Below are 14085 nucleotides of genomic sequence, written 5' to 3'. Positions count from 1 at the left end.
GCATCTGGTGCACTTCCCTACAGGAAGAGTCATGAAAATGAAGCAGCAAACAGCAAGGGCAGGCACTGCCCTTGCCCAGACCTTGCCTAGGACAGCAGCTCACCCCTGCCACAGCTGAGATCGCTGCTGCAGTTGGGATGGCCTTGCTTCTAGCCATACTGTGAGTCTGTGACACCCTTCCTTTGTTTCAGAATACAAGTCAATTGATGATTGTGAGGAGCTGGTGATCAATACGACAGTAACAATCAACAACTTATCTTACTACCAAGTGAAGAATTCCGTAATTCAAAACAAAAAGCTACATATTGCTGAATGTAAGGTTCAGAGTTGGGTTTGGGTAGATGCATGTCCAGTTAAGGTTTTGGTTTTATTAACTAAACATAGTACTAGAAGCATTTATGTTTTCTGATTTCCTGAAACAAATATCTAAGAGCCTGATTTGGTTCTGAAAAATTAGAATATGGGGAAAGCTTAGCTTCTTAGTTTTTGCTAAGGTCCCCTAAAATTTGTATTTTATGATCATTTTCAATTTTTGAATTAGCAATATTAGTATTTATTGAGTTGATGGTATTGGTTTCTAATAACCTTAAAATCAAAGCTTCAGTTCACTGATTTTCCACTCCTCTGGTCACCCAACCCAGTGCTTTTAAAGCTTCTTCTGAGTAATAACACGGATGGAATCCTGGAGGCTGTGCGTGTTTTTGGAAATCTCTCCCAGGACCATGACATCTGCGATTTCATTGTGGAGAAGAATGGTGAGTGAATGACACTTACATTCATAAACATGCACTTCTTGCCAATAAACATGAAGCGGTCTCGGAGCTTGGGTCATGACAATGTGACACTTGTTTCCGCTTTGGGACGAGTAAGTGCCTAACATTCTGTTCCTTCTGTACGTAAGGCTGTCAGCACAGGATGCCAAGACGGACTAGGCAGTGCTCTCTGTGTTCCCACTCCCTCGTGAACAGTCTTCTGAGTTCCAAGATGCGGGGGTGGGGGTGGGGGAGGAGAAACAAGTTATCTATACTCTCACTTCTGTCCATGGGAACAGAAAGTAGAATGTCAAAAGACATTCTACTTCATGTACTAGAATGTTCATTTATGTACTGCTTGTAATAGCAAAAAAATGAAAACAACTTAAAAGTCCATCAGTAGGCAAGAGGATAAATACATTATGCTGTATTCATGCCATGATATGTTGTACATACAGCAATGAAAATAAATGAACTAGATGTTCATGGTTCAACCTGAAACACTTATAATCTAGGAGCAGAAATGTTAGTGATGGGGGGATATACACAGAATGATGCCATTAAGGTAAGTCTTAAAATATGCAAAACAATCTTGGGTACTGTTTATGTAATGCACTCATGTAGTCATGTTATAAGGTATAAGTGGTATTTGCAATTGATAAACTTCACATTTAAGACAGAAGTTATCTTTGGAGGGAAAGGAATGCCCAGATATAAAATTAGATATATAATTTCTTATTTCTTAAACTGGGTGGCAGGTACACAAGAGTTTTATACTAACCACCCTCAATGTCTCAAATATTTCACGTAAGAATAATAACTAAAAATATGTTAATGTATGAAATGTCCAAACCTGCAGAGGATGTTTATGAGTTTATTTGGGATAAATTGATGACATGTGCTGGGAACAAGATCTCAAATGTTCCTGAGAATATCAATTTTGCAGTTTTTCTTCCACATTTGAAATTAAGGAGGGAATGTAGGAAGAATTACATGCAGGTGGGAAAAAGCAAAGTGGGGATTGGGTTACAAGATTCTGTGCTTTCTTAAGAACGGTTGCCCCTTTGAGGGGTTATGACTTCTGGCATTTCCAAGGTGTGTTGATCTAGATGTACAAGAACAATAAACAGGGCTTATTTTTGTAAAGAAGTTATAGAGCTGGGGCGTGACTACTCACCATGACCCACCCAGTTAGTAATTTATGATTTATTACAGCACCCTTTTTTGTCCATAAATACGTAGTCATCCACGATAAAAATTTAGATAATAGAGAGAAAAACACAAAGCAGCAGCACACCGTCACCCACAGCTCCCTACTGCAGAGATAACTCTTCACATTTTGGTGCACATTCTTTAGACTCTTAAAAGTACATGCATGTGATGCAGCCTTTGCAAGCTCACTGTCGAATCCATCAACAGGGCCAAGGTCAGAACGGGGTGGCCACCTCTCAGGTATGCAGGAAAACGGAAGGAGACAGAGCTATCCCTTCTCCCACAACTCTTCGCCCAGCCCCCATCTGGAACGCATGCACAAGACAGCGCTCTGTTTCCTAGGAGTAAGGGAAACTGGTTCCCAGAGGCGGGGAGCCTGTCCCCGCGGAGAGGCCCCCCGCCCCGGAAGTCCTGCCTCGCCACAGGCCCGTTTCCGGTGTTCTGCCCGAGACGTCTGTGGCCCTGGAAGACTTCAGGGAACATCTCAGCAGGGAAGATCCCCCCCCTCCCCCCGGCCCCCCTGGCTGTGTATGTAGAGAAAATTGCTGCTGGAGGTGAAAGACCCTTGGGATGTTAGAAATGAACGTCACCTGTGTTACTGGACATCCATGGTTTCCTCCGTTTTACCAGCAGGGACTCCACCACTGCCATGGAGAGGGAGCTGCTTTCTGGGTTAGATACAGCAAGATCTGGGGACAGGGACCTAGAGGGTGGGGAGCGGGTTCTGGATGTGGCGGGTGCCGGGGAACCCACCGCTGGGCAGTGGGTAATAGGAAGAAAGGGTCCAATCCCGTAGTAGGGACTTCCGTTTTGCAAGCCACTCCCCATTACCGCTATGCCCTTTCCCCTTAAAAAAAAAAAGGGGGCATATGGTACAGCTGAGAACCCGAGCTTTAGTGGTCTGCGTCTGTTCTCTACCTTCCCAGTACACAAGTTCATGATTGCGCTGCTGGATGCTGGGCATCAGGATATTTGCTTTTCTGCCTGTGGCGTTCTTCTAAATCTCACTGTGGATAAAGACAGGCGTGTCGTCCTAAAGGAAGGAGGCGGTATTAAAAAGTAAGTTTCAGAGTGTGTTGTTCTGACTCTTGGGATCTGGAGGACACAGTTTTCCAGGGAGTTTAGGCCCCTCCGGCCGTTCCTCCAGGTAGAAGTGTTTGAACATCTGGAAGAGCCAAGTTAGGACTGAAAAGAGGACTTAGATTCCACTGCACTTAAAATAATTCAGAGGTAAATTACTGCCACTTTGTAGATATTTAAATTTGTGGATATGAATATATTTTAAGTAGTCACTAAATTATACACAATTCATATTAAGTATTACTGATAATAATTATTGTGCTAAAAATATAAAAGTTAAAGAGATTCTGACCTAGTACCTTGTCAACTTGACTTTTATTAATTCAGGTTAGTGGAGTGTCTAAGAGATTTTGGTCCTACCGATTGGCAGCTGGCCTGTTTGGTCTGTAAAACGTTATGGAACTTCAGTGAAAATATGACTAACGCTTCATCATGTTTTGGAGATGAAGACGCCAACACACTCCTTGTCTTGCTGTCATCATTTCTGGGTAAGACTCTTCACTGTGACTCTGTGATTGCAGTGAGATAAAAAAATTTTTTCTGTGCCCTGTATGGAAAAGGTTGGTATGCATTTGGGTGGCTAAATTTCTATAAGTATCTATAATAATCTACAAATATTATTATAATTCAGAAATATCTGGAAGAGGCTGAATATTATTTACAGTGGGGGCTCAAAGACTTTTTAATTCATTGGGCACTATCATGATTTCTTCTGTGACTTTTTCTTTTTTAGCATTTTTAATAGAGTGCATAAATACAAGATGCTGTTGTTTAAAAGTATACAGACATCATTGTAATTGAGAAAAGATTATGAAAGGCTACTCTGAATTAAGCCATGCATTTAAATGAATCTATACATTGTAATTAGCAGCTGTGCTAATTATCAGCTGTACACCCTGAGCTTTAACTGGTCTGCTTTGTTTGGGGTCTGTGAAACTATTTGACATTATAGTGGGGTCCATACCTTGGAAGGTGGGAAATCATTGATGCACACCAAAGGAAAGAGGATAACTTCTTCCATGTTTAAAATGTCCATTTTCAGGGTGATTGTCCACATAATGGGTTAAGTCCAACAACAGTGATTGGGGGCAGTGAATGAGTGTGTACAATAATCCTTTTCCCAAAATGGAATACCCCCCACTTCCCAGCCACCATTATGGAATAGCCAGGGCTTGTGGAAGGGCACTGTTTGCTCAGCCACTGGGGTTCAGGTGGTGTTGTTTGGTAAAATAATCTCTCAGAACCTGTCTCCTCATCTCTAAAGCGGGGACCTCATCATCCCTGCCCCTCTGCAGGGGATCATCTTGAGGATCCAACAAACCTCCTGAGGGCACAGTGGGAAGACCAAGAGGCTGTGGTCAGTTCTGAGTTTAAGTCCTTGTGTTAGCACTTACCAGACAGGTTTTAACCTGCTTTAGTTTGTGTTTCCTCATCTCTGAGCTGGGGGCCATTGACGTCCACTCTGCAGATTTGTTAGGATGATAAACACGCTGATGTGTAGAACAGGGCTTGCTATGGTGCCTGACGAACAGCAAGCCCTCAAAACGTGGCTATGAAAGCACTTCGTAGATCCTGGCTGTAATAACGTGTTATTAAATAGAAACTCAGAAGTAGAAGGTTTGCTAGGTTGGTGTGAAATTTGCTTTTTCCAGATAAATATAATTTTGTGTAAGAGTAAGGAAAAAACCGTGTGTGATTCTTAATCATTGAGGTTCACAGGCTTAATTTAGTTCTCTGCTGCAGCAGAACATTGGAATCAACTGCGAATTTAAGGAAACCACAGGTATTCTGGCCCCACCCCCAGGAATCCTGATTTACAAGCTCTGGGGTGAGGTCAATAATCTGTGTTTTTAAAAAGTTGCTCAGGTAAGTCTGTTATGTGGCCAGGATTGTGAAGAACCCATGCCCTGCCTGGTTAAGGAAGCAAGCTTAGGAAAGGGTGCACAAAGACTAAGGAAGCCAGGAAACTAGCCTATTGTTCAAAACCCGCCAGAGAGGACCTGGGAGGTTGTTGCAGATGCAACCAGAGTCCCAGAGTGGCCCCGTGGGTATGGCAGGCATCATCTCCACCCTGCTGGAGACCCAGCTCTGCTCTCTGTCTCTGCTTTATGGAAATTGCCCTTTCTCCCCCTTGTTCTCTCTAAGCTCCTGCTTGGTCATAGCTTCAACTGCCTCGAGGCTTCCTCTTATTGTACTCAAAGAGTATGCAACAAGATTCCTTTGTCGTTGGTGCACCTTTCTGTCTCTCCCTCAGGGAGAAGGTCTGATTGGGCCCTACAGTCACTCTCCTGGGCTGTAGGGCTTTTGTACTGTAGGCAGCAGCTGCCTCCCCCACAGGCTATCTGTGGCTTCCTTTGGAACCAAAGTCTGGGGCAATCCAACATAACTAATGAGGCTGTTGGAGCCATGGGGCACAAAGACAGCTTAGAAGGGGTTGTGGGCATGGCCAACTTCTCAGCGGGGGCAGCACACCCAGCAGGCTTTGCGTGGCCACTGCCTACTATGCCCCACCCTCAGTCTTCCACTAAAGGCAGGCTGGGCCTCTGCATGTGCTTCTCCAATCTCTGCGCCTTCACTGTGCATATCTCTGACCTGCTTAGCTAAATGCTGTCTGTCCTTGCAGGCTTTTCAAGAGCTTCTTATAGAGCCTTTCAAGCCCCCTGTCTCATCATAGGAATCTGTACTTATATAGTAATTAATCATGAACTATGTGATTTCTTCTGTATTATCGTTTTGTATCTTTTATTTCCCTTCCCTAGCTGGAAAGGATATTGTCTCATGCAAAGCAGGTTCTTGATAGATGCTTGTGGACGGACTCACATTAGTGGTGCCTCTGTTTTAATAGTGCTGTTTACTTACAAAAGCATGTTCATTCCAACCTCATAGGATCTCTCTGAGGTCATCATCTAGGTAACAGACAAGGAAAGTAGATCTAAGAGGGTTAAGTGACTTTCCCTCTCTGTCCTTGTGCAGCAAAGCCAGGACATTCCATCAGAAAATAAACTTCTAGCCCTGAGTTTTTCTGTTCCATTACATTGTACACCCTTACCCCACCCCATGAAAGGGGGCTACAGCATGGACAACCAAAACAAACACAGTTGGTCAGGGAGCGAAGTCCCTGAGCACAGTGTCAGGATTTCTTATGTGATCACAAGCCCCTCCTAATGACCCGTGAGGACTGGGCTGTGTCCTGGCTCTTGATTCTGCAGGGTGGGCCTCGGGCCCTCACTCCGGTTGGGGTTGTGGTTGGCTCTGGCCAGCTGGCCAGCAGCAAGTGAAATGGGTATGTGTTTGAGAGTGTATTTGAATTTCAGTTCTTTTACAAAGGTAGCTTAAAATCAGGCCATTCTGAAACACAGAATGAGTTGTTAAATAACAAAGTCTCATGTTGAAGTGTGAGCACTGATTTTAGACATAACGGCAAGGCAATTCATGAAGTAATGTAAGTTACCTGACTTTCCTTTGATGGGCCACTGGGGGGAAATAAAAGGATGAAGTTATGGTCTGCACCATGGTTGGGATGTTGGGATGTTGACTGACTCTTTGGAAAGTGGTTTAAAAAGGATGTTGTCTAAAACTTTCTGATGTATTTCAATCACTTCTAAACTCATTAGCAGTGTATTTCTCTTGAAGTTTTTAAGTGGTACGCGCTAGCACATTAGTCTGCCAGGAGCCTCTCTTGGGGGAGCTGGCAGCTGGTAATCAGTGCATGCAGTTTATTATTGTGAATGTAAAGTACACTGGGTTTTTTATGTTCACTATAAGGTACATGGATCTTAGCATCTAGGTTGCATGACAAGGGGTAGAGAGGGGCCCAGCCTTCAAGTCAGAAGCTTGCAGGGTCCAGCCTATGCCAAAGGGCCAACAGGTGCTTCTGCAACAAGTGAGGAATGGGCCTTATAAGAGGGCAATACTAGACCCTTCAAGTAGCTACCTGGTGCTGAACAGCAAGCCAGGAAACAGTGCAGTGAGTTAGGAAAAGCTTTTATTGGTGCTGTAGGACACAAACTATAATGGAGATTGTGTTATAATGACCACCGACAACTTTATCATTTTGAGTCCTTTAATTCTTTCCAATAGATTGTCTAAAATGCTAGCATTTGGAAGTGTGCTGTGCACAAAGAACACGTAGGAATGATTAATTTTCTAAATTAGTGCTTTTCACAATATGACCAGTATCTTTAAAAAATGAAGTAGCAAAGAAAGAAAATATAGGAATCTATAACATGTAGTGAAGATAAGTATTCTCCTATAAAACATTTGATTACTTGTATAGAAATATGTATACAGTTATAATCTAATATATATATCCTTGGTCATAGTCAAAAAAGCTTGAATATCATAGATCAAAAAATTTCTTGCCTTCATCTCTTTCACTCTTTGCAATACGATTTCCAAATTTTAATACCTAGTGTAATGCAGGATTTAGAAAATGCATTTGCTCCTGGCTGGTGCAACTCAGTGGATTGAGCATGGACCTGTGAACCAAAGGGTTGCCAGTTCACTTCCTAGTCAGGGCACATGCCTGGGTTGCTGGCCAGGTCCCCAGTGGGGGGCACTCGAGAGGCAACCACACATTGGTGTTTCTCTCCCTCCGTTCCCCTCTCTAGAAATAAATAAGTAAAAATCTAAAAAGAAAAAGAAAGAAAATGTATTTGCTATAATTACATTGAAATTTCAGCCTGTTTTTCTCTTTCCTGTAGCTATTTGGCCACTTTTATTACCTTGTCTAACCCAGTTTAGAATTAATAGAGTCCGAGTGTCGATTAACTAATTATAGTCTTAGCCTCAGGAAAAGTAACACAGTCTTGATATTAGATTTTTTAAAGTACTAAAATAGAGATTTGCTAAAACCACTAACTCCGACCAAAACCCTGCACAGAGGAGGGGACTGTGAGGTGCATGTGCAGCCCTCAGCATCTTGAGAAAGCAGTACATAAAACAAGGGAAGTACATTAAAGGACGTTTAGTGCTCAGAAAATCTGGAGAGAGTGAGCAGAAGGAAGGTCTAGAGATCTGAAACCACTGAGTCTCACAGACTCCTCTTGTCCAGAAGTAGCCCAGTGGGAAGGGCCGTGAAGCCGTGAAGGTGCCAAATTATCAGCACTCTCCTTCCAAGGGCCTGGTTGTTTTGTGGGTGGGGAGATCCAGGTGTGCTTACCTGGTCTCCCTGGAGCACTTTGCTGAAGTGTTTGTCTGACCAGAACTTACCTGGGAGCTGCATAGCTGTTTACTTGGTTTCGAGAAGAGGAGAGGAAGGTACAAACTGGGGATTCCAGGCTGCCTTATCTTATTGTGGGTGGGGACGCTAACACCAGCAGTGCCAAAGTGCACGGCGCACAGAAATATTCAGTGTAGAAAATTTGAGGTGAACAGTAAGTAATGAGGCAGTGGATATGTAATAGGATTTTAATTAGCCCTATGAAGAAAGTTTTCAGACTGTGTAAGTAGCACTACTTGTGGTGAGGACTTAGTGGTTACCACTTCAGAAGTCTGCCTCTGGGAAGTGGCAGAGCTCGTCTTCTGACTGGCAGACGGCTGCATTTTCCTCGGTGCTGCACCTGGGACCAGGCTAAACAAGAAAAATTGCAGCAGCAGGTCAGCGCGCAAAACTTGGTGGCTGTTTATTTCCCTACTTTCATAGATACACTTATGATCACAGAATTCAGGATGTCTTTGGAATGAGAGGCAACTGCATTATCCATGGACTCATTTGGGGTTCTTGTAGTCCTTCGGGTCAGAAAACCACAGGGCAGAGGTTGTCTTTTTAAAGAACTATGTCCAGGCTGCTTTGAAGACAACAAAGTTGACTTTCAGTAAAGTTTTAATGGTCAAATTCAACTGTGCTACTTTCCCAAAAGGTTTCCTGGCTCCTTTTATATCTGTCAACCACTTTTATTTCTTGTCTGTGCATTAAAAAAGTAACTAACTTTTTAAATACAAAGATAAGGAAGTAACCTTTTAATACTTTGTTGTGAGCAATTGTTACTGGACTTTTGGGTATGAATTTTATACACATAAGAGATTAGTTGAAATAAAGGCTCAGTGCAGTTTAGATTTCTTTTGAGAAGACTATTGTCCTTTTTCATTAAGGGATTAAAACATGCTTATTTAAAATATTTGCAAAGAACAGAAGAGAGCAAAGAACTTTATTCTCTAATAAAACAGCTTTTATAAATAAAAATGGAAAAAAACCCTTTAACCCTCCTCAAATCTTGTCTGTATCATGTTGGAATTAGGGATGACCAAGATGTTTCTCTTGTGCCATCAAAAATCAAACTTTATTCAGTAGGATTACATTTCCAAATAATTGCTATAATTTTAATTTTTCTGATACAGACGAAGAACTAGCACTGGACCGCAGTTTTGACCAAGACCTAAAACACTATCACAGACTCCACTGGGAAACAGAGTTCAAACCTGTGGCACAGCAACTTCTAAACCGAATTCAAGCGCATCATACCTTCCTGGAGCCCCTGCCTATTCCTTCTTTCTAACATGATGCAAATTAACACCAGGAAATCAGGTTACCTTCATTCTTAAGAAATGGTAACAAATATGAACATTTTTTTTCAGTATTAACAAACATCGAAAGTTTTTCAGGCACTGGTGTTAGTGAGTAGTCAAAGTATTGTAAAAGAAATAAGCATTCCTTTTTGTTAGGTATTATGGGAAAATGAATACACATATACTTTATGCTATGAAAAAAGTAGATGACTTTTTCTTCTATTCTCTGTTCAGTAATTTAGTTCTAGTCTTAAAACACCAATTTAACAATTCAGGGATTTAAGTGCTTGTCAGTCCAGTTAGTTAAATGAACTGTGCATTGAAGACTGTTAGAGTTTGTATATAGAAAGAGTGGTGGTCCACACAATTAGGAATACGTTACTATATAAGCATCTGTACTAATTCTTATGTCATCCAGTCATTTCTGGTTAGGCGCCAGTATTTTTATGGTTCTCATATTAAGAGAAGAAATAAGCAGAAAAAAATAGGGAAGATGACTTTGGGCCATCTACTCCTTATTAAATAAGTAAAATGGGTCAAAAAGGGAGTATTTTTATCTCTTTTCATTTGAAATAAAATCACTAGACCAGACAGTCCTTCCAACTGTAATTCTCTATGACTAGGGAGGTGATATAATGTACTAAAAAGAATGTAGGCTTAGGTGTATGGCCTACATACACTGTTTGAATTGTAGCTCTCCCCTGCTTGGACCTTGGACAGGTGACTTAATTTCTTGAGCTTCAACTATAAAATGAGAATGATACCTACTTCATTATAGGGTACTTTAGGAAAAAAATAAATGGGCAAGTTGCCCAGTACATGTCTGGTGTATAGTATGTATTCAATAAATTATAACCTTATGATGATAACTTATTAGTTTGCCATTTTTTGTAGGATACGTTTGGCCTCTGAATAAGTAATAAAAACCACCTAAATTGAGATTACTATTATGCAATACCAGCCAAATGAAGACTTGGAAATTAAAGTAGGTTTACTACTCTGCTTGGAGAAAAGCTTATATTAATGATTCACCTCTCACCTTACAAAATACCAAGGCTAATGGGACAAGACCAGGCATCATAGACTGGATGGGCCTGCAAAGCCTATTAGGAAAAACCTAAATTTCCAGGAACAAATAGATTTACCAAAGGGCTCTTCTAATCTGGGGCTCATACCGATTAGGGCTCAGCAAAATTGCACTCACCTTATTATAGTCTAATTCATAAATATATGCTAGTAGATTCATTCTGACAGTTGACATCATTTTAAGTGTCAGGAGCTAATCTCTCACAAACATGTAAGGATCTAGCCCTGACCTGTGTGGCTCAGTTGGTTGGACATTATTCCACAAAGCAAGAGGTCACTAGTTTTATTTCCAGTTTGGGTAGGTTCAGTACCCAGGCTGGGAGTGTATGAGAGGCAACCTAGTGATCTAAAAAAGCTTTCTCACTATTTGTAAGTAATATGATAACCCACAGTGGAATACCATTATACCTGTTCTCTTACATATTAAATTCCTCCCCCTCAGACTCATGTATAAGCTGGCCCATTTGGTATCATCTACCTGCCTTTAAAAAAATTGGTGGTAAAAAGCACAACATAAAACGTATCTCCTCAACTGTCTTTAAGTGTACAATTAAATAGTGGTGAGTATATTTATTCATATTGTTCTATCACAGATCTCTAGAACTTTTTTATCTTTTAAAACTGTCACTATATCTATTAAACAACTTCCAGATATTTTCCTCTCCTTCCAACCCCTAGAAACCACTGGTCCACCTTCTGTTTCTGTGAATTTGACCAGTTTGGGTACCTCATATGAACGGAGTCACACACAGAATCGGTCTTTTTTGTGACTGGCTTATTTCATAATGTCTTCAGAGTTCATCCATGATATAGCATGTGTTAGGATCTCCTTCCTTTTTAAGGCTGAATACTATTTCCTCATATATAAACCTATTCTGTTTATCCCCTTATCCACCACGGGACATTCAGATGGCTTCCACCTCATGGCTCTTGTGAATGCAGATGCTGTGAACATGGTGTGCAAATATCTCTTTCAGACCCTGCTTTCAATTCTTTTGTGTATATATCTAGAAGAGGAATTACCAAATCACACGGTAGTTCTATTTTTAATTTTTTGAGGAACCTCTGTACTGTTTTCCACAGAGGCTGCACCATTTCACATTACCATCAACAGTGCATAAGAGTTCCAATTTCTTCACATCTTCACCAACTCTTGTTATTTTTTGGTTTTTGAAAGTAGTCATGATAAGGGGTGTTAAGTGATACCTCATTGTGGTTTTGATTTGCAGTTCTCTATTATTTCAGGTTAGCCAAAAAGTTCATTTGATCTTTTTGTTTTTTTAATCTGTGTGCTGGCTCTAGTAACACTTAAATGTCTTAACTTCATTTGAACCAATTTTGTTAGATTGTATTGTGACAGCTGTCATATCACCATGTATTTAAAAAACTTATCAAAATTGGTGAATTTTTGTAGCCATTTAATATTGAAGATGGAAGAAAATAGGTAACATTTTCAGTATACTATACTTTATTATGTCAAGAAAGGTAAAAATGTGACTGAAATGCAAAAAAAGAAAAGATTTGTGCTGTGTGTGGAGAAGGTGCTGAGACTGATCGAATGTGTCCAAAGTGGTTTGCGAAGTTTTGTGCTGCAGACTTCTCACTGGTTGCAGATTTCCGTGGTTGGGTAGACCAGTGGAAGCTGATAGCGATCAAACTGAGACATTAACTGAGAACCATCAGTTTGTACCATATGGGAGATAGCGATATACTCAAAATATCAAAATAACATTAGCACCCGTTTGGTTTGGTTACTCACTTGATGTTTGGGTTCCACATAGGTTAAGTGATAAAAAACCTTCTTGACTATATTTCTGCATGTGATTCTCTACCTAAATGTAATGAAAGTGTTCCATTTTTAAAACAAATTGTGATGGGTGACGCAAAGTGGATACTAACAGGGGTGTCCAAACTTTTGGTGCCTGTGGGCCAGACTGTAAGAAGAATTGTCTTGGGCCACACATTAAATATACTGGCATTTATAGCCATCCTGGGATGCATGCAGCCCACCGACTGCAGGTTGGACACCCCTGCACGTGGAACAGAAGAGATCGTAGGGCAAGTGAAATGAACCACCACCAACCACGCCAAAGTCTTTTCTTCATCCAGAGATGATGTTATGTAGATGATGAGATTGGAAGGGAGTCCTCTATTATGAGCTCCTTCTGGAAAACCAAACAGTTAAGTCCAGCAAGTACTGCTCCCAGTTAGACCAACCAAAAGCAGCACTCAACAAAAAGTGACTGGAATTAGTCAACTAACCTTCAGTCAGGATAACTAATGCAAGACCACATGTTTCTCTTGGCTGAGAAGTTCTGATTTATCTGTCATATTCACCAGATATCATATCTTTGGGTTATTTATTTCAGTCTTTACAAAATTCTCTTAATGGAAAAAATTTCAATTTCTTGGAAGACTGCAAAAGGCATTTGGAAGAGTTCTTTGCTCAAAGCTATAAAAAGTTTTGGGAAGATGGAATTATGAAGTTGCCTGAAAGATGGCAGAAGGCAGTGGAACAGAATGGTGAATAATGTTGTTTAATAAAGTTATTGGTGAAGATGAAAAATATGTCCTGTAGTTTTACTTTACAACTGAGTGAACCCAGTTCCATTTGCCTGTTGTTTCTTTTGCTTTTGCTTTTGGTGTTTTTTTCCAAGAATTCATCACTAATTCCAATGTCCTAAAGCTTTTCTCCTATGTTTTCTAGAATTTTATAGTTTTGGTTCTTATATTTAAGTCTTTTACCCATTTTAGTGAATTTTTATATATGGTGTAAGGTAAGGATCTAGCTTCATTCTTTTACATGTGAATATCCAATTTTGGTAATACCATGTTTTTGAAGAGACTGTCTTCTGTTCTTCATTGAGTGACCCTGAAACTCTTGTGAATGATCATTTGATCATACAAAGAGGGTCTATTTCTGGGCTATCTGTTCTATACCTTGGTCTATATGTGTGCCTTTATGCTGATACCACATTGTTTTGATTACTGCAACTTTGTAATATGTTTCATAATCAGGAAATGTGAAACCCCAACTCTGTCCTTTCTCAAGATTGCTTTGACTGTTTGAGGGCCTTTGAGACTTCATTTGAATTTTAGGATGGGTTTCTTTATTTCTGTAAAAAATGGCATTTTTAAAAAAGAGATTGCATTGAATCTGTATTTGCTTTAGCTAGTACTGACATCTTCACAATATAAAGTCTTCCAAAATATGAACACAGGATGTTTTTTTATCTATTTGTGTCTTTAAATTTCTGACAGCAATTGTTTCCTTGTTTTCAAGGTACAACTCTTTCAACTTCTTGGTTAAGTTAATTCCTAAGCATTCTTTTTAATTCTATTGTGAATGGAATTGTTTTCTCTATTTCCTTTTCAGATTATTCATTTTTAGTGTATAGAAGTACAACTTATTTTTGTATGCTGATTTTGTATCTTTGAATTTGATTGG

At 40.4% G+C, this 14085-nt stretch overlaps 1 protein-coding gene across 1 annotated transcript in view; it reads left to right on the top strand.

Annotated features, from left to right (window-relative positions):
• Positions 1-9719, top strand: part of ARMC2 (armadillo repeat containing 2) — a 99854-nt gene extending 90135 nt beyond the window's left edge. Inside the window, exons 15-19 of the mRNA XM_053664729.1 lie at positions 192-314; positions 642-755; positions 2891-3023; positions 3372-3532; positions 9384-9719. Coding sequence (XP_053520704.1) covers positions 192-314; positions 642-755; positions 2891-3023; positions 3372-3532; positions 9384-9541 — 689 coding nt within the window. The 3' untranslated portion in view covers positions 9542-9719. The remainder of the gene's footprint in view (positions 1-191; positions 315-641; positions 756-2890; positions 3024-3371; positions 3533-9383) is intronic.
• The last annotated feature ends 4366 nt before the right edge of the window (positions 9720-14085 follow it).

Source organism: Artibeus jamaicensis, unplaced genomic scaffold (assembly GCF_021234435.1).
Source record: "Artibeus jamaicensis isolate MK-2021 breed Jamaican fruit bat unplaced genomic scaffold, CSHL_Jam_final contig_387, whole genome shotgun sequence".
In the NCBI taxonomy this organism is placed as follows: domain Eukaryota; kingdom Metazoa; phylum Chordata; class Mammalia; order Chiroptera; family Phyllostomidae; genus Artibeus; species Artibeus jamaicensis.
Note: the sequence above shows the minus strand (reverse complement) of the source record. Positions and strands in the feature narration are given on the sequence as shown.